Source organism: Xenopus tropicalis, chromosome 3, assembly GCF_000004195.4.
Source record: "Xenopus tropicalis strain Nigerian chromosome 3, UCB_Xtro_10.0, whole genome shotgun sequence".
Lineage (NCBI taxonomy): Eukaryota > Metazoa > Chordata > Amphibia > Anura > Pipidae > Xenopus > Xenopus tropicalis.
The window spans coordinates 78,064,804-78,091,110 of record NC_030679.2 but is presented as its reverse complement, the minus strand read 5'-3'; the positions used below and the strand labels follow the sequence as shown (position 1 = coordinate 78,091,110).

The 26,307-nt window shown below is 36.8% G+C and overlaps 2 protein-coding genes across 2 annotated transcripts in view; one reads left to right on the top strand and one right to left on the bottom strand.

The window, feature by feature from the left end:
• ccdc146 (coiled-coil domain containing 146) overlaps nucleotides 1-26,048 on the bottom strand; it is an 84,602-nt gene extending 58,554 nt beyond the window's left edge. The window contains exons 1-2 of the mRNA XM_018092324.2: nucleotides 25,773-26,048; nucleotides 24,567-24,745 (exon numbers count right to left, since the gene is read on the bottom strand). Of these exons, the coding sequence (XP_017947813.2) occupies nucleotides 24,567-24,728 (162 nt within the window). The 5' untranslated portion in view covers nucleotides 24,729-24,745; nucleotides 25,773-26,048. The remainder of the gene's footprint in view (nucleotides 1-24,566; nucleotides 24,746-25,772) is intronic.
• Nucleotides 3,362-9,704, top strand: fgl2 (fibrinogen like 2). Its single transcript, XM_002933088.5, has 2 exons — nucleotides 3,362-3,997; nucleotides 8,981-9,704. Exons 1-2 carry the CDS (start codon nucleotides 3,415-3,417, stop codon nucleotides 9,685-9,687), a joined length of 1,290 nt encoding a protein of 429 aa, XP_002933134.2. The 5' UTR covers nucleotides 3,362-3,414; the 3' UTR covers nucleotides 9,688-9,704.
• Nucleotides 26,049-26,307: the final 259 nt, after the last annotated feature.

The window sequence follows — 26,307 nt, the reverse complement described above, 5'->3', positions numbered from 1 at the left end:
CTAAAAATCGGAATCTGACAATTTGCCAGCTAAAACTTGCTGAGATCATGTAGAAGTTAATGGCAGATGTCCCTTCCCTTGAGGATTCTCCTTTTGCTTCAAAACTTTAGAGGTTTTAGATTTTTGATACTTGTTTTCAGACTTTTTAGTAAATTTTAAAAAAATTGAATCTTAACAAACAAAACCCAATGTGTAAATCTGCCCCTTAGACTGATATCCTTGTTTTTCAGATCTTTCCCTTACTGGTCATTTTGCATTTAATATCAGATCTAAAGTTTCTGGTTTTAGAAACAAAGAAAATAAAATCCAGGACTAATTCAATATTTATCATGATGTCACCGCTCCCAGCTGTTCTCCTAACTGTAGTTTTATTGATGCTGAGATGAAGTCTGGCTTTTTGCTATCTGCCTTGAATTTTAGATGACCTATTGTGTATCTTCAATACTGCCTCTTTATAAAAATGGAAAAGAAATGGGATACAATTCAACACTTTTACAATCCTAATCCAGTCCTTAGTTGGTTTACAGTCATTTTATTACCAATACCAAGTGCTCTAAAATGTCCACTTCCTCATCTGCTTCCAAAATGTGTCAGAATTTGTCAACACAATCAAAGTTTTGCTGTAGTCTATGGAGCACAAACATATGTCTTTTGGAAATTCACATGCTTTTACCATTATCCAATGAACATTTGCTGAGTGCTCCTTGCTCTTTAGAAAAGTCAGCTTAGAAAGTCAGCTTTCCTTCTATAATTGGAGCCAGTTGTATGATTTTTTAACTACATTTCGCTAAAATATATCAGGCTATTGCATATGCAGTTGCATACATCACTCTTCTGTGCCGTGCATACTGGCCTTTTACATGTTTTTCACCATTTGTAGTCAGGCTCTGCTTCACATTGTTATTTGTCAGAGAATGCTATCTATCTATTTTAAATTTGACCATTTAACTCCCATTTTGCTTGTCCTATCTAATGTTGTGAGCTAACGTACACTATTGTACTGATTCTTTATCTCCAGTATTAGCTTTAGCATCTTCCATGCCGTTTGAGACAGTTTGCGACTGGTCTTCATTTATAACTATTTGTGGTTTTTGAATGATTTAGGTTTTTGTTCAGCAGCTCTCCAGTTTGAAATTTCAGAACATATCTGGTTGCTTGGGCCCAATTTATCCTAGCAACATGGCAGTGGTTAAAAAGAGAGACAAGAATATGAACAGGAGTGAGCCTAAATAGAAACAAGTAACAATATCAATAAAATTGTAGCCTTATAGAACAATATCTTTTTGGCTGCTGGGGTCAGTGACCCCCTATTTGAAAACTGGAAAGAGTCAGAAAAGGAAGGCAAACTGAAAAGTCATTAAGAATAGACCATTTTATACCATACTAAGAGTTAAACTGAAGGTGAACCACACCTTTGAAAACTTAAGGGTAGATTTATCAAAATGTGAGTTTAGAGCTTAATACACTGTATATAAAAACTCACCCACATTATATTCATTCCTATGGGACTTTTAGAGGCATATTTATCAACAGGTGAAAGTTAGAATTCATAATTTGATAAATAAGCTTCTAAAAATCAATAAAAAAGGAATAAACAAAATGTGGGTGAGTTTTTATGTATTAAGCTCTAAACTCACATTTTGATAATAAAATAAAATTTGCCCCTAAGAGTCAGAATTAACAGGTAAATAATATTTTAATAAAATACATATTTAATGGCATACTTTAATAAATGATTGTACATCTGGTTGACCTCTGAAAAATACTGCTGTGATAAAGTTTACTTTGTTCTTCCCTTGCAAGTTAGACAAGTCCTAATTATCTGTGCAATGGTCTCAGAGTTCAAAAATGCATGTTTATTGTAATAGTGCATAACACAGATCTTACGTGGAAAGGTCAGAAGAGAAATGTTAAATGTGAAATGAGGTTTTATAGAAACAAAAGACTATTTCAATGTTGACGTCACACTAACAGTTACTACTGAAACCCAAACTGAGCTCCCATGTCCCAGGTTTGTCACTTTCAAGGTTTAAACAATAGTTTTCAGAGGCAAAAGTTACACTGTTTGTGAAACCCAAACATTACAAATGTTACTATAATTGATTTATGTGTATGTTCTGCCATTTATTTTACCAAAGGCGGTTTAAATGTAATATCACAGCAGAGTCTCAGATTAACGCTTGATATGAGCTTCATAATCCAACATTTTAATGACTATTTTCTAATGTAGAAAGATAGGAAAGACAAGGCAGTGTGCTGGCAGGGTAGAAACCAGTAAAAGAAAGGTCATATGGCACAGGGAAGAAAAAGACATATTAGGGCAGCAGGCAAAGGAACAAAAGAAGGAAGAACTATACCTTACCACAATCAGGATTTCTACATGGCAAATATTTTACTCAATGGGCCAGTAAAAATTACTTGATACCTATTTTATAAACAGAAAAAGAGTTCACGGGTCTCATATCACCCCAATGTGACAGATTATGAATGTAACAATTGCCACCTAGCATTCAACAATTCATGCAGGTGTGACACATGAAATGCAGTAGTCACTTTCAGCTTCATCCACGAGCTCTGCGGCATAACAGATATAAAATGATAAATCCAACTTAATCATAATATTTTGTTCTTCTTTTAAATGGGGAGGACAATCACTTTTACAGAAAAAAAACAAACAAACAATGCATATCTGCCACTCATCATTATCAAGTTAAGATGCACATATGTTTGCCTTGTAACCATCGGTATGCTTTCACAAGTACCAGATTGTGCGCATGGGCAATGGAGTAAAATTGTTATCACTCTACTGTGCATACACGGTGTCCATGACACTGTAGAGGACTGCTGGGAAACAATGCATAGATGGCAGCATGGCTCTCAAGGAATAGTATTCAGAGCTGGTGCCCTTTTCAGTGGACATGAGCAGCCTGGTGTTTATTTTCACACATTCCCCCCCGTGAATATTACTTTATTGTCCTTTAGCTTCATGCTACACTCTGTATAATTCTGGAATTCTGCTGTAAAAAGCTGTAAAACGTTACCATTTTTAATCAGTTAAATATTAGTTCTTTCTGACAGCTTGTTATAGTTGCCAAACATTTGTGTTGCACCTGTTTCTCAATCCCTAGCATCCTCTCACTGCAATACCAGTTTTCTCTTTGTTTTTAATCATGTAACAATTTTGATTTAAAGTAAACAACAATAGTAGCAAATGTATTTTATAGCAGGTGCCACATCTGCAAGGTCACATATTTAAACAGAATTTCTCTTTCCGAGGAAGTTCTTTAGAACATCCTCCTGATATAAAGATCCCACCCATTTCTGAGAAAAGCTAGTTTCCTCTTACAGTGTAGGCTGCTGCTTCTATATAAACTGAGGCTGATTTCTGCATTTCCCAGATCAGACTCTGCCGAGATGAAGACTCTCATTTGCTTAACTACTTTATTTATCCTGGCAGCAGTGCATGCTGGAACAGAAGAAGAAAGTGCTTTAGGGGAAAAGGTGGGTAATTCTTGTTCTATAAGAATGAAAAATGGGGGCAAATGTGATGAAGATGGCAACTGCCCCTACCAGATAAACCTACCATCCATGACAATTCAGCTACCAAAACAGTTCCAACTCCTTGAAAAGACAATCAAGGAGGTACAGAGCCTTAAGGAAATAGTAAATGCCCTAAAGAAATCCTGTCAGGATTGCAAGCTGCAGGCAGATGATACCCCAGAAAAAGACAATGGGCAACAAAATCCAGAGTCTACTAATGGGGACCAGGACAACAATATACACGAGTTGCAATCAAAGGTGAAGAAGATGTCAATCAGTCTGAAAAATGCCAGAAATCAGATAAACTCTCTTCAGGAGCAGCTGGGAAAGATGAGCCCTATTAATATGAACACTATAGAGCAATATGTGGACACGAAAATGATTAACCTTTCATTTGCTCTCAACAATTTAGACAACAAATGCTCAAGCAACTGTCCAGTACTGGAAGCCAACCCAAGTAAGTATTTGTCATGCACTCTACAAAATCATTTTAATTATTTGAACAATATTCTATAGTAATCCTATTGTTCAAAGGCAGTGAGAAACCAATATTCTTAACAAACATAGTATAATTATTTATTTGGCTTATTTAAGGGTAACATTCATTAACTAAGTTAAGTATACAATTACCATTTAACCAAATGGTATTACATGTGAGGAATCCCTTATCTGGAAACCCATTATCCAGAAAGCTTTGAATTATGAGAAGGCTATCTTCCACCGACTCCTTTTTAAGTAAATAATTTTAATAAATTATTTCCCTTTTCTTTGTAATAATAAAACAGTACCTTGTACATGATCCTAACTAATCTACATGGTGGTAAACAATCCCATATGGGGTTTAATATTTAAAGCACAATGGTGATCGAAATTACAGAAATGTCCCTTATCTGGGAAAACCCAGATCCCAAGCATTTCACACAATAGATCCCATAAAAATATAAAAATATATTTTTTGCTTATTACAAGTTCCAATTTCTGTTAAATAGGAGTGCTGCATGGAAAACTTTCCCTTTCTACTTTCACTATAATATACAACAAAGTTGTTGTGAACTAGAAGTCCAAGCTTTACTAGCTGAGGATTTGGGAGGTACAGTTTTCAGCAGCTGGAGTGCAGAGAACTGGACCCCGGATTCCTGTATTGTCGGAGTATCTGCATCAGTAACTTGTCAGAAGCATATTTCCAGTGTGTTCAACTGTTAACTGTTTCTGTATATTTCACACACACAATAACACACAAAAAGCAATATACACAGTATTATTATACACATAAACAGTACATACATATATTGCAGTTGAGTTTTAGTCTAATGCGGTTTAGTGATGCTAAATGATACACTTAAGGGCTGGTTACTTTTTTAACCCATAATCACTATGTAACTAATTAATGTGCATTTCTAATGATCTGGATAATACTGTTTTTAAATGTCTATAGAATGAAAGACAAATGATAAATAACAGAAAATGTACATGTGATGTGACCTATTTAATAATATATTGGCAATGATTTTAGAATGATTAAACTAACAAAACCCTACACATTTCAACACAGACACAGGTGCCTTTGCTAAAGGGTGCTCGCAGCAGTTTATTGCACGTGATAGTTTCCAAAAAAAAAAAAAAGATTTGGCAAAGAGCTAAAGTGAGTGAGAGCAATACTTTCTGTATTCCAAGTGCTGCATTGGGGCTAATTAAAGCTATAGGGACAGTCCAAACAAAATTCTGCTGTTACAGAGCAAGTACTATAATGTCAAATAGGCTACAAACATCTGGCATTTTTAGTTACCCAGGAATACAGAGCGTGCCATGGCCCTTATAAAATAAAAGTAAAACAATCACCTTAATAGTTAATAACACACTATTAATAATTGGAAACATATCCTCTCTGTGATTCAAATCAGTTGTTCATGTCTAGCTAGAAGCAAAACAGGCAACATTTGTCTTGGTTCTATAACCTAACACAGGCATTCGGTAATTAGTATTGATTGATTGCTATGGGATTCTGGACCAGGAAAAACATTTTCCATGTTACCACATTAACACCCACAGAAATGAAGTTTCCAAAACCCAATTATTAGTAGAGTAGCTTGCTTTGCAGATTGGAATGTGCTAAAACAGTCACTCTGTTTTGCTGCCCAAACAAGCAAAGTTGGCAATTGTGCACCAGGAAGAGCCAAGGCAACAGTAGTGTAAAGAGTCATTTGAGGACAATAATTAGTGTAATGTGAATAAGGAATGGGAATTTTATTTTTTCAGTGTTTCTTTTCATATGCACACAAATGTATACATATAAAAGAGTGAAACCCCACCTGTAGTGTGACAGCGGAGAAGGGGATCAAACACTTTGTATTATTACATTTTTTCATTTGTTTTATGTACTAGAAGGACATTTCAAATATTTTTTGCAAAGCAAGTTTAAGGCAATTACAAAAAAGTGTCTTTTATTCCATTTGATAAGGAACAAATACTCAGGGCCAATCTTATAAACTACAGGGCCCAACTGGGACCATTTTGGCGGGCCTCCCTTCACAAGGTGTTGCCAGCTGCACAGGGTTCCAGGGCTGGTTGGGCAAATAGTCCCTGCGTCTGGCTCTCTCCATGTGAACCCTGCCTTTTCACCTTTCTTTCTCTTGTTCCATTGCCCCCCAACATTTCATGGCACAATGTGGCCCCCAAGCACCTGGCACTGACACACCAAGCATACTATATAAAGTGTTCCAAAATAAAAATCAGTAGGTTTTTCTGAGATCTGACAAGTCTAGCTAGTTCCAGATCAATTTCAACAAAGGGTGTGTATCCCTTAACATAAATAAAACATATTTCTCATAGTAGTGTAGGTTATCTTCATATCTTTGACATTAAATGGCTTTTCTAAATAACTTAGAAAGTGCTGTCACAGTTTATACATCCCTGTGGACAAAGTAAAATAGGTTTCCTGTGCTGCAGATAAAATTTCCCTTATGATACATGAGTGAAATATTACTGTTTATGATTTCTGCAGGACACAAAGTTCTCTTTTTCTGTAATTTCCGTTACAAGCTAGTAGCCAGTAGGTTGAGAGTAGTGATAGGTTTATAATATGTTATCACCAAACACAGCTGTGAAGATATGTGTCCAACTCAATAAATAAATGACACAGGAAACCACTGTGCTAACTACATTGTCCACCATTTCCTAGTAAGACTAGGAAGACACTACCATAAATATTATAAAGTATACTGCAAGTAAGAAGGCACAGCCACAGATGCATGTCCAGTATAACATTTAAACCCAGTTACCCTGCAGGTATAGCCAAGCAGTCACAGATTGGAGTCTTCTGCTTTACTGCCTCTGCAAATGTACATCTTTATAATTTTAATGAAGCAGTACCCCCTCCTTACCTAGAATTTCACTCCATGTGCCTACTTATCTGCCTCTAAACAATTTCTTTAAACATACTTCTCTTTAAAGTAGAAGGAAAGGTAAAAACTAAGTAAGCTTTATCAGAAAGGTATATGTAAATTCAGTCATAAGCACTCATAGAAAAACTGCACCTCTATCAAAAGAAACACAGAATTTGTTGGGAACACATTCTTCGGTATCAGACTTCTCTCTTTTAGGGCTCCTTGAGGTTTGGGGCTTGAGTCTGCTCAGTTCTCTTCTCTCTTACTCTCCCCCTCCCATAAGAATACATAAGAACTCACTTCCCCCACCCTTAGGAATGTGTGATCTGAGCTTCCAATGGCTATAACTGCAGCAGGAAGCTACCAAGACCAAGCTAAAATGGCAGCTGCTATCAGAGGGAGCTTCTAGGGCTCTTTACTCAGGTATAGTAAAGCTTTCTGCTGAATAAATATAGCGTTCTAGGCGGCACTAATGTGGTGAATCTATTGGCGTTAAAATGCCAAAATTACTTTCCTTCTCCTTTAAACATCTCTTTAAACAATCTCAGTTGGTATATTTCCCTTCTGGTGGGACAGCCATTTTTTACACACATAAAAATGAATCTTTACCATATAGAAAACTTACAAATTTGTATGTCTGTATGAGCTCTCTGTATGGGGAAAATACAAACTTTTAGCATGCAGCAGTTTATAGCATATTCTTGGCAGGACAATATCACTGAAGGGCTAGAAAGTTGGGGATGTCCTGTTAATAGTGAAGGAAAAAGGATACTACTTGTCACACTGGCAGCATTATTGCTGTCGGTTTTCTTAGGAGGGTGGGTACTGCCTGAAAACACAGTTGAATGCATGATAAGGCAGCAATCATGTTCATGTGTTATACTACTTGCTAAGCTGGTATGCAACACACAACACTTGTCTGCATGCAGTCATTGCAACCTTCTAAAGACAAGTTGTGACCATATAAAAGTTATAACATGAAGGATAATTAAAGCCTTAAAGGACCAGTAAAGGCCAAAAAAGAAGTAGGCTAGAAATGCTGTACATTATGTTTTGAGATTCTGATTAGCCCAAAGGTAACCATAGCCCTAAAGCACTAAAGTTCTGTTCCTCTAAAGATTTCCGTTGTTGCTGCTTATCTTTTTTTCTGCTGATTCATTGCACATGCTCTGCGCATCTGCCAGTCACCTGAGCTTAGGGACCAATTTACAATATACAGTACAGATATAAAAGTCATGGTACAAGGCTGATAGTAATTAATTTAGATTCATATTACGTGGTAGCTCAAAAACCAGAGTAATTTGTCAGAATATATTAATCAGCCCTGTAGCATCAGCTTCTATAACAGACAGATTTAACTTTATGCCTGATGATTTGCTTCTCAACAGCAACCCAAAGCACAGTAAGCATGTGCGTGTCACTGACACTAGAAACAGCATCCTGAAATAACAGAATAACTGGATCATAACGGTTATAGAGATACTGAACCATTGATTTCTAGGGTTTAGCCAGCCCAGAGGTTTATTATCATTATAACAGTATTGAGTGATACCTTTAAACTGTCCAAAACAGCTCCTTATTTTATGAAGGTTAGTAGACTATCATGTTTCAGTGGCAGTGCACATTCTCAGTGTTCTCTCGGCTGATGTTTAGAAGCTAACCTTGAGGTCTTCCAAACATTACCAGAAAGTGAAGCTATATAGCTATATCTGTCATAGAACTTGATTCTACAGAGCTGTTTGTTAATCCATTCCAGAGCAGGATGTACTGGTTTCTTTGCTGCCATATACCATAGGTCAAAGTTAATTAAAATTAGCATTATAGAAGCACAGATTTGGACTGCTAAAGGGTTGTGGTCACCTTGGGCTGTTGTTCATATTTTGATGCCAGATCCACCAAAAAAAAAATCTTAGGCTACCATGTCTTCAAGGATCAACAACTCAGGCACATATATCTTACACTACATAATACAAAAAGGAAACAGCAAAAGAAACGTATTTGGGAAAGAAACATCTCAGAGCTGGCAAATATATTGATTACTCTCTTTTTATTTTTAGGTATCCAACTTCTATACAAGGATTGCTCTGACTACTATAAGATAGGTAAAAAGGTGGATGGACGTTATAGAGTGACACCGGATGAAAAGAACAAAACATTTGAAGTATACTGTGACATGGAATCTATGGGAGGAGGATGGACAGTGGTGCAAATACGCAAAGATGGAAGCACAAGTTTCAATCGGACTTGGAATGAATATAAAAATGGTTTTGGGAATCTTACTGGAGAGTTTTGGTTAGGAAATGATAAGCTGCATCTTTTAACCAAAAGCACTGATATGATACTAAGAATTGAGCTTGAGGATTTTAAGGGTAATAGAGAATATGCTAAGTATGATCAGTTTTACGTAGCCAATGAATATCTTAAATATCGGCTAACTATTGGTGGCTACAGTGGTACAGCAGGTGATGCTTTACATTTTAGTAAGCAATACAACCATGATCAGAAATTCTTTACTACACCTGATAAAGACAATGACAGATATCCCTCTGGAAACTGTGGATCGTATTATAGTTCTGGCTGGTGGTTTGATGCATGCATGTCTGCTAATCTTAATGGCAAATACTATAAGAATGACTACAAAGGAGTGCGTAATGGCATTTTCTGGGGTACCTGGACTGGTGTCTCAGATGAACATCTTAATAGTTACAGGCAAACTTTTAAATTTGTTAAAATGATGATCAGACCAAAAAGCTTCAGGCCCTAATAAAAAGTTACATGAAATGTTTTGTGTTTTCATAAATATCCCTGTGACATTTCAACACATCACAAAATGGTTTACAAAAAGAAATTCTGTAGATCTGTACCCTTGGGCTAAACATAAATATATGTCATAAGAAAAGGGTATCCTTTAAAAAGAAATATGAAAAAAATGCACAAACCTTTTTGAGCAAAATTGCTAGTTGGCAGTTTAACATGCATCTTTAGGTGAATTGAGACCCTGCCTTATGGAGTTTAAAATCTTTTATTATAATACTTTAAAGGAGAAGGAAAATGAAAACTAAGCAAGCTTTATCAGAAAGGTCTATTTAAATACAGCCATAAGCACTCCTCTATCAAAAGAAAACAGGATTTCTTGTCTTCTTTTGTGTATACATGTACTTTGGTATCTGACTTCTCTCAGAAAAATCCTTTATTCCTGGGGATGGCACAGCTCTCTCTTCTCCTGCTCCCCCATCCCAAAAGAATTCCCAAGAACTCACTCCCCCTTCCATCAGAATGTGTGATCTGAGCTACCAACGGTTAGAGCTGCAGCAGGAAGCTACGAAGGCCAAGCTGAAATGGCAACTGCAATCTTAAGCAAACAGAGGGAACTTCTAGGGCTGTTTACTCAGGTATGGTTAAGCTTTTTGCTGAATAAATATAACGTTCTAGGTGGCACTAATGTGCCTTATCTATTGGCAGCAAAATGCCAAAATGACTTTCCTTCTCCTTTAAGGAGAAGCTCACCAAACAAAACAGTATAATTACAAGTATTTATAACTTTTTAGCATTATTTATTTTTGCACTTGCCCCTTGCTCCTGTTGATAATTTCAGTGCACTTATGGTGAGATTCTATAGTAAGATTTCACAGCAACTTTCTATAACAGTTGCTCTTGATGAATGTGACATTATTTAAACTGTAATTCACTTTATGACTACTGTATTTTTCAGTTGCTATGTAAATCTGATCATTGAAAACACGTAAATTGAGGATCAGTGAAGCAGATTTCGAATGTAAATGTAAGCATACATAACAAATATTGAATGGTGGTTAAAGTTGCCTTTAAACAAAGCAAGTGCAAATAATTTTGGGCATGACACAAAAAGATGGCAGGAAAATAAGTAAGCAATAAAGTAAACTTAATAAAGTAACAAATGCAAGACTTGGCATTTGTTGGCAGATATCGCCTGTGTGCCTGCACCAGAGCAGATTAAGTTCTTCTGTGTGCAGGCAAAACTAGTTTTTTAAGTGTAGTGGCGAATTGTCAGCATGTGCTTATCTGTATTTGTATTTACTTGGATGTAAGAGGGAAGGGGTGGAGATAGAAGACAAGCTTTTGGAAGCCTACTGCAGGTGTTAGAGTGAGGTACAAGTAACTGTCTGCTGAAGAACAGAAAACAACTAATCCCAGAAGGCTTCATAAAAAAAGTATCTTGGCTAATAATTTGCTGGAATGATGTCAGCGTGTATGTACATACAGATTACAGGACAAACCACAGAAGTGAATAAAATAATGAACAATTTATCACTGAAATTCAGCCCAACTAACTTAAAGTAAGCTTTGCTGTTGTCACATAAACACAAAGTCACATTATTATTCATTTCTTAAACAGGTAGTTCAGATCTGCATATATAAAATGCTTTCAGATAACAAAGCAAGAGTTTCTAAACGCTTATTAAAATTCAAAACTCAAAATTCAGAACTGTGCCATCACCAGTAAATGGTTTTATCAAATATTGATTTTTTAGCAGTGCAGATCCAAAACTTCTAGGCCCAACTCAATGAATGTCAGAAACTTAACTTCATTATGATGCTTCATTCAAAGCATCATAATCAAAATCCTTTATTTTGACAAAAAACTGGACTAGTGCAAATGTTGCAACAGTTATTATACAACTTTTTATATGTGCTATGAAAGAGTGTGTGTGCTATGTTTTCTATAAATAAAAGAATTTTGTCTCTTACTAAAAAACAAGCAGCCACTTATTGCGCTTCAGATATTTTCCAAGATTAGCAAGAACTTTTACAACTGACTTCATTTTTAATGTTAGCTATGTAAAAGATATTAGAAATTATCTAATGCTGAACCAAGGCTTAACTGAATACTGCATATTACTGTCTGTGTCTCCCAAGGGACCTGCATTAAAAGCCAGAGGACAGTCCTTCCTCCGTTTAGACCACCACAGTTATTTCTTAACCTCCACTTGCTTTAACTTGCGTTTAAAGCAAATATGTTATATATTTTCTACATATCTGTATTTTAATAAAAAAATAATGCTGAGAATTTTGCAGTTTTAGAAGTCTAACAATGATACCATATATTTCAACTTGTTTTTGTATTTTCTGGGTGGCTTTAGTTGGAATAAGTTCATCTGTACATGAAAATGAATTGATTAGGTTTATTTGCAGTCATAAAATGGTGTTGGCAAATCCTTTTAAATGCATTTTATACCAACATTAGGAAAAAAAAGGTAACAAAGATAGGAAAGGCCGACCCGTCACACTAGACATACCATATGTTGCAGGTTATGTATTTAATGGCACATTTGGATGTTGTATCTTATTTTGATGCAATGGATACTCTTATTTTACAAAAAAAGAAGTAGAGTGATTACTATTAGTCCATCCAGGTAAGGTAATCAATTTTTATTATTATTATTATTATAGAAAGGAAGGTAGGCTAAGTAATGATTGTTACATTTCTTTGAAAGATAATAGGACTGTTGGTACAGGTATGGGACCTGTTATCCAGAATGCTCGGGACCTGGATAGGGGATCTTTCTGTAATTTGGATCTCCATAACTTAAGTCTGCTAAAAATCATTTAAATATTAAATAAACCCAATAGGCTTGTTTTGCATCCAGCAAGGATTAATTATATCTTAGTTGGGTTCAAGTACAAGGTACTGTTTTATTATTACAAAGAAAAAGGAAATCATTTTTAAAAATTAGAATTATTTGCTTATAATGGAGTCTATGGGAGATGGCCTTTCCGTAATTCGGAACTTTCTGGATAACGGGTTTCCAGATAAGGGATCCCATACCTGTATCACTCACCCTTAATAGATATGGACATAGCAGAAATTTAAATATATCAAACACAAATAAAGACCAATTCCAATGTTATCTAGACTATAGTCTAGATAACATATATGCTTGCTTCTTGTCATTTTATTCCATAAGTATGCTTATGTGAGTCAGTGCTGCATCATTCACCAATGTATATAATATCAAGCGTGAGTGTAATTAATCAGGGGCTTAGGGGGATAATTTTATGTTAGGAAGTCAGCATCCTTCAGGCTGCAGTAATATAAAGCACAATAGGGATCTTCAGTCTGTTCTGGTCTAGCCACTACTGATCTACACATCTCCTAGAACAGTGCTGTCCAACTGGCGACCCCCCTCTGTGTGGCCCCCCACCTGTCTGGCTGCTTTGATGGCTTACTCTTGTGTAAGCATTAAATGGTATCAGTACTGTGATTAACTGGCCCCCTGCATTGCTCACACCTCAGATTCAGGCTGTAATCAGGCTGTATTGTTTAAACATGTAATCCCCTGTGTTGTTCACACCTTTTAATCTCTGCATTGTTCTACCCCTGCAGTGTTCACACCTCAGGCTCAGGCTGTAATCACCCCCATTGTTCCCCTGTTCACACCTCAGGAGCAGTAGAAACCCACAAATAATCCCTGCACACTACAAAAGGAACATATACTGAGGTGGTACTTCAATTAAAAAGTTTTTTAATATATAGTTATTGTGCAGACTGTAGGAGCAGTGCCAGCATTGTGTCACTGTAGGCTGCCTGTGTGTGCCATACACACAGGCATCATAGGGCAAGCAGAGTATGGCACACACAGGCAGGGTAGGGAAGGCAGAGTATGGCACACACAGGCCAAGTATGGCACAAACCAGCCAAGAATGGCAAACACAGTGAAAGTATGGCACATGCAGGCAGGGTAGGGCAGGCAGAGTATGGCACACACAGGCCAAGTATGGCACAAACCAGCCAAGTATGGCACACAGGCAGGGTAGGGAAGGCAGAGTATGGCACACACAGGCAGGGTAGGGCAGGCAGAGTATGGCAGGTTTTTGCTGTACTACAACCATTAATACGGGTATGGTCATGTAATAACATGGGTGTGGTTTCAAGAGGGTGCGGTTTAAAAAAGAGGAGTAGTCAAAACTGGCTTCCATTATCGGCCCTCCACCACGTAGGTCGGAAAAATTCCGGCCCTCGGTACCACAGAAGTTGGACAGCACTGTCCTAGAATATTCAGCTAGTATCTGAATAGAAGATGGTATAACATATCTGTAGTGCAACATGTAATTATAGAAAGGTAAGAAATACTCATACAAAAAGGGGCAGATTTAGCAGTTTCCTGAGGGACTCACAACCATTAGCTCTGATCAGGATTTTCTTTATTCAAAAAAAATAACATAATAAGCAACTCATAGCAATTGACTGGACTCAAAAATGATTGCTATGGGTGACTGGACTAGTAAAGTAACATGCATGCTAAAAATGAGCCCCACAGTGGCCATCTCTGTAGGAACAACTTATTTATACTTAAGTTTTAGAAATACTTTCATTTCCTGATGCTTTTAGATTAAAGGGTAAGAGGAAATTGAAGCATACAGTGGTGTGAAAATCTATTTGCCCCCTTCCTGATTTCTTATTCTTTTGCATGTTTGTCACACTTAAATGTTTCTGCTCATCAAAAACCGTTAACTATTAGTCAAAGATAACATAATTGAACACAAAATGCAGTTTTAAAATGAAGGTTTACGTTATTAAGGGAGAAAAAAAACTCCAAATCTAGATGGCCCTGTGTGAAAAAGTGATTGCCCCCCTTGTTAAAAAATAACTTAACTGTGGTTTATCAATTTCAATTTTCAATTTCAATATCAATTTCTGTAGTCACCCCCAGGCCTGATTACTGCCACACCTGTTTCAATCAAGAAATCACTTAAATAGGAGCTACCTGACACAGAGAAGTAGACCAAAAGCACCTCAAAAGCTAGATATCATGCCAAGATCCAAAGAAATTCAGGAACAAATGAGAAAAAAAGTAATTGAGATCTATCAGTCTGGTAAAGGTTATAAAGCCATTTCTAAAGCTTTGGGACTCCAGCGAACCACAGTGAGAGCCATTATCCACAAATGGCAAAAACATGGAACAGTGGTGAACCTTCCCAGGAGTGGCCGGCCGACCAAAATTACCCCAAGAGCGCAGAGACAACTCATCCGAGAGGCCACAAAAGACCCCAGGACAACATCTAAAGAACTGCAGGCCTCACTTGCCTCAATTAAGGTCAGTGTTCACGACTCCACCATAAGAAAGAGACTGGGCAAAAACGGCCTGCATGGCAGATTTCCAAGGCGCAAACCACTTTTAAGCAAAAAGAACATTATGGCTCGTCTCAATTTTGCTAAAAAACATCTCAATGATTGCCAAGACTTTTGAGAAAATACCTTGTGGACCGACGAGACAAAAGTTGAACTTTTTGGAAGGTGCGTGTCCCGTTACATCTGGCGTAAAAGTAACACAGCATTTCAGAAAAAGAACATCATACCAACAGTAAAATATGGTGGTGGTAGTGTGATGATCTGGGGTTGTTTTGCTGCTTCAGGACCTGGAAGGCTTGCTGTGATAGATGGAACCATGAATTCTACGGTCTACCAAAAAATCCTGAAGGAGAATGTCCGGCCATCTGTTCGTCAACTCAAGCTGAAGCGATCTTGGGTGCTGCAGCAGGACAATGACCCAAAACACACCAGCAAATCCACCTCTGAATGGCTGAAGAAAAACAAAATGAAGACTTTGGAGTGGCCTAGTCAAAGTCCTGACCTGAATCCTATTGAGATGTTGTGGCATGACCTTAAAAAGGCGGTTCATGCTAGAAAACCCTCAAATAAAGCTGAATTACAACAATTCTGCAAAGATGAGTGGGCCAAAATTCCTCCAGAGCGCTGTAAAAGACTCGTTGCAAGTTATCGCAAACGCTTGATTGCAGTTATTGCTGCTAAGGGTGGCCCAACCAGTTATTAGGTTCAGGGGGCAATTACTTTTTCACACAGGGCCATGTAGGTTTGGATTTTTTTCTCCCTAAATAATAAAAACCCTCATTTAAAAACTGCATTTTGTGTTTACTTGTGTTATCTTTGACTAATAGTTAAATGTGTTTGATGATCAGAAACATTTTGTGTGACAAACATGCAAAAGAATAAGAAATCAGGAAGGGGGCAAATAGTTTTTCACACCACTGTAGTTCTGGGATATACCACTATTAATATATAGTTTTGCATTTTGTATTTATATATTCTGCTATGTTTAATCATAAAGTAAAACTATACCCCCAAACAGTGTAGGTCTCTATAAAAATAATATTGCATAAACAAGTTCATATGTAAAACCCTGCTTCATCTAAATAAACCATAACCATAAATCTAAATTGCTATAAGGCTGAAACAGATTTAGTGGCCGATTTAGAAAGCAGTTTTTCTTTAAGCAGTAATGCTGGAAAAATGAACACTTCAGTTCTTAAATTTCCTATTTAAGATTTTTTTTTCAGCATTATTCAGCACATGAGGTTGTGCAGAAAAGGTTTTGCTGAATGCTGAATGTAAAACCATAGACTTCTATTGTGTTAAAATTAATGTAATGTTCCTTCTTTTCTGCCACTGCCTTTTTTGCTATATTTTTGCTATAGGAAACAGTTAAATGAGACTGCTGCCAATTAGCACCTTGCTGTCAGAGGAAATAAATATTCTCTTTGTAATGATCAGTTGTGTCTGTCTGCAGTTACATATAGACAAATTATATCTAATAATATGATGATATGTCTAGAGATAGAACTAATTATTTTCTGCCTCTCTCCATGAGCATGAACTGCAACATTTTTGGTAAAAAATAAATGTATGTATTAAATCTTTATTTGTTTTTGTATTCTGCACCATCATGTTTTATCCTATAATTTCTTTCTGCATAATGCATTTCTTGTATAAATGTAAATACAAATGAGCTATAATAATATATGCAACAACTACAAAATAAATATCTTGCTTTTTTAGTTTGTTTCACTGCTTGTTAATGAAACATAATTTGGTATAGGTAAGTAAAGTAGCAGTATTGCAGACAGGAGACATTAAGTTAAAGTCCAAAAGGTGGTTTGCCAATATTTTTATACGCCATATACCCCACCTTGGGTGTACAAAATTGATCAGAATTATAAGGACTAGCAGTGCAGAGCCATTATCAATAACGAAAATATGGCAGCTAACTGGGCTGATCCATAGTGACAGGGAAACAAGACCTAGATTAAATAAGAATGGTTTCCAAAAATTCTGGGAATTCTGAAGCAAATACTGGATTCAGTGGATTTTTAATGAAAACTGACTATAAAATCAAAATAAGTTTGCGACAATCAAGATATACAGTGGAGGAAATAATTATTTGACCCCTCACTGATTTTGTAAGTTTGTCCAATGACAAAGAAATGAAAAGTCTCAGAACAGTATCATTTCAATGGTAGGTTTATTTTAACAGTGGCAGATAGCACATCAAAACGAAAATCGAAAAAATAACTTTAAATAAAAGATAGCAACTGATTTGCATTTCATTGAGTGAAATAAGTTTTTGAACCCTCTAACAAAAAAAGACTTAATACTTAGTGGAAAAACCCTTGTTTGCAAGCACAGAGGTCAAACGTTTCTTGTAATTGATGACCAAGTTTGCGCACATTTTAGGAGGAATGTTTGTCCACTCCTCTTTGCAGATCATCTCTAAATCCCTAAGGTTTCGAGGCTGTCTCTGTGCAACTCTGAGCTTGAGCTCCCTCCATAGGTTTTCTATTGGATTAAGGTCCGGAGACTGACTAGGCCACTCCATGACCTTAATGTGCTTCTTCTTGAGCCACTCCTTTGTTGCCTTTGCTGTATGTTTTGGGTCATTGTCGTGCTGGAACACCCATACACGACCCATTTTCAGTTTCCTGGCAGAGGGAAGGAGGTTGTCGTTCAGGATTTCACGATACATGGCTCCGTCCATTTTCCCGTTAATGCGAATAAGTTGTCCTGTGCCCTTAGCAGAAAAACACCCCCAAAGCAAAATGTTTCCACCCCCATGCTTGACGGTGGGGACGGTGGCAGCATTTTTCATAGGCAGCATTTTTCTTCCTCCAAACACAGCGAGTTGAGTTAATGCCAAAGAGCTCTATTTTGGTCTCATCAGACCACAGCACCTTCTCCCAGTCACTCACAGAATCATTCAGGTGTTCATTGGCAAACTTCAGACAGGCCTGCACATGTGCCTTCTTGAGCAGGGGGACCTTGCGAGCCCTGCAGGATTTTAATCCATTGCGGTGTAATGTGTTTCCAATGGTTTTCTTGGTGACTGTGGTTCCTGCTAATTTGAGGTCATTAACTAACTCCTCCCGTGTAGTTCTAGGATGCTTTTTCACCTTTCTCAGAATCATTGACACCCCACGAGGTGAGATCTTGCGTGGAGCCCCAGAGCGAGGTCGATTGATGGTCATTTTGTGCTCCTTCCATTTTCGAACAATCGCACCAACAGTTGTCACCTTCTCTCCCAGCTTCTTGCTAAAGGTTTTGTAGCCCATTCCAGCCTTGTGCAGGTCTACAATTTTGTCTCTGACATCCTTGGACAGCTCTTTGGTCTTTCCCATGTTGGAGAGTTTGGAGTCTGCTTGATTGATTGATTCTGTGGACAGGTGTCTTTTATACAGGTGACTAGTTAAGACAGGTGTCCTTAATGAGGTTGACTAATTGAGTAGAAGTGTCTAACCACTCTGTGGGAGCCAGAACTCTTAATGGTTGGTAGGGGTTCAAAAACTTATTTCACTCAATGAAATGCAAATCAGTTGCTATCTTTTATTTAAAGTTATTTTTTCGATTTTCGTTTTGATGTGCTATCTGCCACTGTTAAAATAAACCTACCATTGAAATGATACTGTTCTGAGACTTTTCATTTCTTTGTCATTGGACAAACTTACGAAATCAGTGAGGGGTCAAATAATTATTTCCTCCACTGTACATTTATGCATTTACATATACCAAAATTAGATTGCTATATACGTTATATTATTAAATGAGAGTGCCACTTTAGGGCAATATATATTTATGACTAGAAAGTGTTATATGTAAGAATTATAAAATGTCCTGCTACTCTTCAAAAGTGCTTTGCTTGATACAGACATGCAGGCGTCTCAGAGGTGATAATAAAGTTAATGTTATTTTCTCAATTCCCTGAACAGCTCATGGGAGGTGACTTTTATGTTATACTTAGTCTTTCCTGCTTTTCATTTCTTTTATTTAAACATGCCAGAAATCAGGAATGTCTGTGTTGAGTGCCCTATTGTAATAAAGGCAAATATGTAAGAGTCACTTAAGAGAGCTAATGGTCAAATCCTGTTCAAGCCAGCTAATGATATTACCATGTAATGGAGATCTAATTCTTCACAGTTTCTAAGTTATTAGCTGTTTAGACAATTTTATACCACTGGGCAGGCTTCAGCTTGACAGATAATTCCTTGCATTCGATTAATCAATCAAAATAAATGTTATTTGTAGAAAACACATTAGTCAAACCCTGTCTTCTTCATACTTTCTGAATCTACAATCATAGCAAGAAGACAGGTGCCATTTTATTATAAGTTATCATCAAGCTAACCCTCATACCTAAATCTAGTGTAGGCACCAAAAGAAAGACCAGATGCATATTGCCGTGCATATGCTAGGTGAGAGCGATGAGAAGGGGCAATGTGCAGCATGTTAGGTGATTGCTATATAAAGGGGGGAAGGCAATACATGATTGGCAGCTGGGTCACACACCCTCCAAACTGTTAAAATTAGACTACTTGATATATTTTCTGCCTGTGCTTTATTAAAGTCATCTAAGGTGCAATTGTTGCTGACATTCTTTTAATGCTGCTGTGGAATGTATCCAATCATGTAGCAGATTATAACTGTTTTTCTACAATTTCTCTAAACTGACAAAAATAAAAACTAGAAAACAAATGAATAAAATAATTATTCCTGGTTTACTAACTGAAACAACTACAAGTAGTTGTTTGGAAGTTGAACCACCCTTTCACCCTTTGCCTGCTGGTAGTTATAGGTGCTTCAATAAAAGCATGTTGCTAGGTAACTCATTTTTCCTGTAGTGTACACTTAAATCCAGAGGAGGGATTGGCGGGCTGTCACTTGGCTTGTTGACAAGATAGCACCTATGTTGTTGGAATTTTGGATAACTCCTGCAGAAATGGGGAATTCCTACAGACTATGGCTGGTGGTACATAGGTCAGTTTACTTTTCCATTTAGGAACCCTTCACATACAATACTCTAAATGCTCTAAATGACTACACCTCATTTTCATGTCATTATGCTGGGTTGTTAATACACAGAATAGAGTCTCTGTTCAAAAGTTCTCATTTGTGGTGCCCCCATCTTTCCAATGCCACAAGCTATTTTTCAAAATAAAGGGGTCTGGAAATGTTGGGAGATGCTTCATTTAAAATAGCTGAAGTTGGGCTTCACTTTCCTGGTGGCCCTGGACAAAAGCCCCTCTTACCTTTTTATTGAAACATATAGCACTGACAGCTATAAAGAGAAACCCCACTGCCAACAAAATACCCTGTGGATAAAGACACAATCTTGCAATATGTTGTCTTTGTAAGTGCTAAAATGTGTATGTTATGAGTTCTGTTCTCCTAGGTTAGTGGGGGATTTGTCCCTCCAGAGCCCAAAAGCATGGCAAAACAGGGGAGTGACACAAGACATAAGGCTTCTGACTGCATAGTGAATTTATCCCTGAACCTGCAGCAAACTTCAATCACTGCATTGGCTTTTAGAAAAAGAATGGCTGATTGAACACTACAAGTTACAATGCTGTCTTACTATGGCTCTTGCACATATAAACTCTGGAAGCAACATTTATATGCCCTTTAATTTGGGACAAAACAAGGGGGGGGGGTCAGTACAAGCACTGGCCTAGAAAATATTGTTAACAATTCATAAAATTATCAACACTATCTACGTATTGTGAAAGTAGATTGGAAGAACTGGACTAGTTTTATAATATTAAAGGGATTGTGTAATGATTTATATCAGTGATCCCCAACCAGTGGTTAGTGAGCAACATGTTGCTCCCAATGCCCTCAAAATTGGTGGCCATTTTTGAATCTCTGACTTGGAGGCATGTTTTGGAGGCATAAAGACCATATGTACTGCTAAACAGAGCCTGTAGTAGTCTGCCAGTCCACATTGGGCTACTAATTAAGTCCTTATTGGTCACCTACTAGGAAAGTTTTTGTGCTTGTGTTGCTCCCCAGCTGTTTTTTTATTGAAATGTTGCTCACGGGTAAAACAGGGGTCCCTGATTTATATGGTGTTTATTTCTAATTTACATTGCAAATAATTCACTCTACCATTTAAAATTTCTTGAACCAACAAATGTATTTTTTTTCAGTTTTAATATTGGTGTGTAGGCAGACATCTCAGTCCATTGTGCCTAAACCTGAGCTTTCAGAAAGAGTCAGCGCTACACAACAAAGATATTTTCAGATAAGCTATTGTTTCTCCTGCTTAATGTACTGTCAATACTATCCATAACAAACAGGGTTTCTCCTTGGGTGCTATTCTCATGTACCAGGATATGCCAATGGAAAGTGGCCATTGGGGAACCTGCACTACTTCTAACTAATCGACTACTACTCTCCAAAATGCTATTCTCATGTCTACTACTAGGTGGGGCAAGTGAGCAATGGCAAAGGTTTTGTGCAACGTTTAGCAATGGCAAAGGTTTCTGACCATCTTCATCTCCACAATACTGAAACCTTCAGAAGGGTAAGGGGGTCTAAGGTGTGTGTATATATTGATATCTCCTTACTGTACAAGCAAATTGAGGCTAATGGCACATGGGGTAGTTTTTCCACAGTGTGTTTTAGCTGGCAGAGAAATTCCTTAAGTCACCCTTAATTATTGGGAGGCAGTCTAGGCAGTTTTTTCTGTTTACCCACTCCCTAAAATTTAGAACAGTACCAGCAGTGCTACTAGCCCATGGAGGTGCCATCACTTTCAGCTGGATCCTTTTGCAGAGGTGTCAGGAATCTGCTATCTTGTTACCTGTCCATTGCTCTGCTGATTGGCTGCTGGGGGAAAGGAAGGCGGTGATATCATTCTAACTTGGAGAGATTGAAGTCTTATGAAATGTTATAAGCAAAATGCTTACAAAACTACAGAGACCACATAATAAATATATCTATGATATTCCTATTAACAGTTTCACTGAAATAGAAAATACAAAGCAGTCCTAGTTCCTCCTGGTGGAATGCATGCATACTGGTGGAACGCAGCGCCATTTTGCAGCCTTTGCAGACAAGCGGCATGGAGGAGTGTGGAACAAGACTGGGCACAGAAAGATCAGATGCAGTGATAAGGGGTAAAGTGTGTAAGCAACCATTTGGTAAGATCTTTCCTTATTAATACTGAGCCTGGTATACAGTTTTGTGGCAAGCTCCCTATTTCTGGACTGCACGCAAAAGATTACCCTATAGAAACTGTGTACAACATACATTCTTTTGGCCACTGTTTAAGTAATATGCAAGTGTTGAAAGGTTGTTGGAACTTACAAGTCATGGGATTTTGGAGTGGACTGCACTGGCACTTTCAAAAACACTTTTTCTTGGCTGCTAACTGTACTTGCACATGTTTTTGGCTGCTAATTGAATTTTAACACTGCTTTTATTGTCTCCATTTCTGTATGAATTGTAAAACTGTGAAAAAACTTTAGGAGAATTTTAACTCAATTAACTTCCAATAATTTTTAGTGGTCTCTAAATTATTTTTTTATTTATAAAAAATTTTACATTTTATATAATATTTTATAATGTACAGGTATCGGACCCCTTATCGGAAACCCGTTATCCAGAAAGCTCCGAATTACGGAATGCCCGTCTCCCATAGGCTCCATTTTAATCAGATAATTCAGAATTTTAAAACTGATTTCCTTTTTCTCTGTAGTAGTAAAACAGTACCTTGTAATTGATCCCAACTAATATATAAATAATCCTTATTGGATGCAAAACAATCCTGTTGGGTTTAATTAATGTTTTATTGAGTTTTAAGTAGACTTAAGGTATGGAGATCCAAATTACGGAAAGACCCCTTATCCGGAATACCCTCGGTCCCGAGCATTCTGGATAACAGGTCCTATACCTGTATATGAATTTGTTATTCTGTGTATTGAATTCTGTATTAAATAAAAAGTATTTGAATATCACACAATTAATACAGTTTGAAGTTTATTAAAGCACAAGTCACATGGCTGGGCACCTAGAAAAGTAAGGAAATGGCTAGCCCCGTGTCAAATGTCAAAATAAATATAAAACAAATATGTGTTCTATTTAAATATGGATTTTAGTGCAGAATTCTGTAGGAGCAGCACTATTAACTGATGCCTCTTTTTGAAAACATGTTTTCCCATGACAGCAATCCTTTAATATTGTCTGAAATTTAAATTCCTATAATAAATGTTCCCAAAAGAAAGCCGGAAATTTAAAAATATACATTGCATTGACACTATAACTATTGACAACTACACAGAGAAACAGACACATCCATTATACTTTAACAAGGTAAATGATACATGAAAAGGTTGCCTTAAAGGACAAGGCAACACATAATATAGGTTTTTGCCTAATAAAAAAAAAAAAACTTCTAAGCAGCTTTGCAATATACATTTATCAGAAATTTGTAATGATTTTTGAGTTATTTGTATATATAATTGCTATTAAAAACAGTGTTTGTCAGTCCTTTTCTATTCTCTGCCCTGGTGGCTCTGACTGTTGAAACAATGTAACACAAGGCAGAAGATTGACAGACTTAACTTGCTGGAGGAGACTGACAGTTGCAACATTGTTTAAAAAGTAACAAACAGGAGTTCAGCAAATTCTGCTTTCAATAGCAATTACATTTACAAATAACTTTTACACAGGGCTGATTCTAGCTGCCGATATCCCTAAGACCGATTCGGCAGCTTATCGGCCCGTGTAGGGGCTCTAACGATGGACCTGCCCGACCGATAATCTGGCCTGAAATCGGCCAGATATCGATCGGGCAGGTTAAAAAATTTGAGGTTTTAGGTGGTGTATTTTTGTTTTCAGATTTGTCCTGGTTATGTTGCATTATAAATTGCCAAAAAAAACCCACATTTTTTTATGCTACGAAATCATATTTTGACTTAAAAAAAGAACCATAAAAAAATCAGGCGATAGTAAATTCCTCCCATAGTTTTTTTGGGCAGATAAATTATTAAGATCAAACTAAAATGCATGAAGACATACACATACACATACTGTGTGAATCCTAGATAAACAAATATTAGCTGCATAATACCACACTGTAGGCTTCCTTATGAATCAGATATATCTGATTTTACTATACTACATGAATGGTGCCAACCATAATAACAACTACAGTACAGTTATCTGATGAATCCCATGCTGTAGAACAGTGCACTCCAACTTATTAAATGTAGTGGGACAATTAATTTACATACAGTATGTTGAAGGGCCAGATCATGATAAAATGATGATTTCATACAATGAAGTCTATAGAGCCCTAGAGAAAACTGGGGGCCACATCAAGCTCATGGGCCTCCACTTGGACAGCCCTGCTTTAGAAGAACTAGTTCTGTATACAAAGTGTCTGCTTAAACAACCACATATTTTTACCATATATATTCATATTTAGGAGTTAATATATGATGAGATGGTGCAATCAAGCCTGTAAACAGTGTTTTGCATTATTACGTTAAGCTATCTTTATCTTATTATTATGATGGAATGCTTTTGTTTCATACCTCATCCAAGTATTGGAAGGCAAGACTTGCATATATATCCTTAGTATCTCCTCCCCATACTTTAGAAGGAGCTACAGGATACAGTGGTTTCTCTTCCACTTCTTCTTCCTCATCTGTGGAAGAGTCACTCGATTCAGCTTTCTCCTCTCCTAAGCTGCTCATCTTGCTAGTAAATGGAACTTAGAATATAAAATGCATTTTTAAAAAAATATACATTATAATACTGAACGGCATAATTAAAATATGTCTTTCAGATAAAAGTTATGATAAAAATACTTTCTATTCATTCCTATGGGATTTTTAGAAGTGTATTTATCACTGGGTGGAAGTTAGAGTTTAACATTTGATAAACATGCTTCTAAAAATCTCATAGAAATTAATGGAAAGTGGGCACATTTTTTTAGATTTTGATATGTCTGCCCCTATGAATTGAAGTCACCCAAACATGGGCCACATACTTTGCAACACATCAGAGTGTGGCTTTTTTTAAATTCACATTATTAATATTTTAAAATAGTTATTAACATTATTAATGATGTACTTAAAATGTTTAGTTCCTATAAAGATTATTATTAACAATGGTATGTGGATGTATACACATGTATTTATATGTATATAATACACAAGAGCCATGAATATTATATCCTTATAACATATATATATTCTTATGAATAGAGCTTAGTGATGTCATCGTTTATAATCAGCGCTTGATTATGTCATTGTGATGTGATGTCAAATGTCACATGACTTACTGTATTATAATAAATATTGTACCCCCTGTTGTAAAATATGAGCATATTATACGTCATGGTTACTTATAATGTGCCTATATTTTACAACAGGGGTACATTATTCACTATATGAATTTACAGCAGTTTCTACATATATTAATTTGAGCTAATACTTAATATTAAAATGCTTGTGATATGATAAAACACACTGTAAAAATAATGTTTCAGATTGTAGTATTATAATATAGAGTTAACAGTACAGTCTAAGGTAAATTCAGTATATAGTTTAAATCAGTGCAAATTGATCTTTGTATAATGACATAATGTGCATACATGTGCATAAAGCACAAGCAGGCCACGGCTCCAATAGTACAGGCACCTCTAGTTTAAAATAAGTACAAAGTTTTTGACTGATTTAGTTTGATCCTTGCAATCTGTGACTACATATTAAATTCACTGCTCATCTGATACTCACTTTACTTGGTCGCACTCTAGATTCCCTCCCATGTACTTGAAGCAACACAACTGTGGAAGCGTCCGTTGCCTTAGTAACAGACTGAGGTTTATCCCGCCCATTCACTTCTCTAAAATCAATACACTTTCCTGGAGGCGTGGCTTAACTGAGTTCCACTTACATCAATTGTTGAATAAGAGAAGTTCCAGCGGCTACTCTTCCTACCTTGAACTACAACTTCCAGTATCCACCCACTGGATAAGCTGCCTGGTGGATGGTAGGAAATGTATTTCAGCAACAACTACATAGTCACGTGTAAATGATTAAAAGTCATGTTTTCGCAGTAGAATTTTCCTATGTATTATAATGTATTATACATTTTGTATAATTCCTGCTCACAAGGCCTGAGCTGCCTATAGAGTGTGTGCAAGTTCGCTGGTTTAGGGCTGTAGTTCTCACAAGCGCTTACAGCTCAGTTCACTGGGGTGACGCTAGAACCAAACAAATGACGATCATTTTCGCAACTTAATTCCAGCGCAATGAATGCTGGTCTTTG

Excerpts from the sequence above, each read along its gene's own strand:
- fgl2 (XM_002933088.5), top strand. The coding sequence starts at position 3,415 with ATGAAGACTCTCATTTGCTTAACTACTTTATTTATCCTGGCAGCAGTG. Across the intron at positions 3,998-8,980 it reads AGTACTGGAAGCCAACCCAA|GTATCCAACTTCTATACAAG; the intron begins GTAAGTATTTGT and ends TTTTATTTTTAG.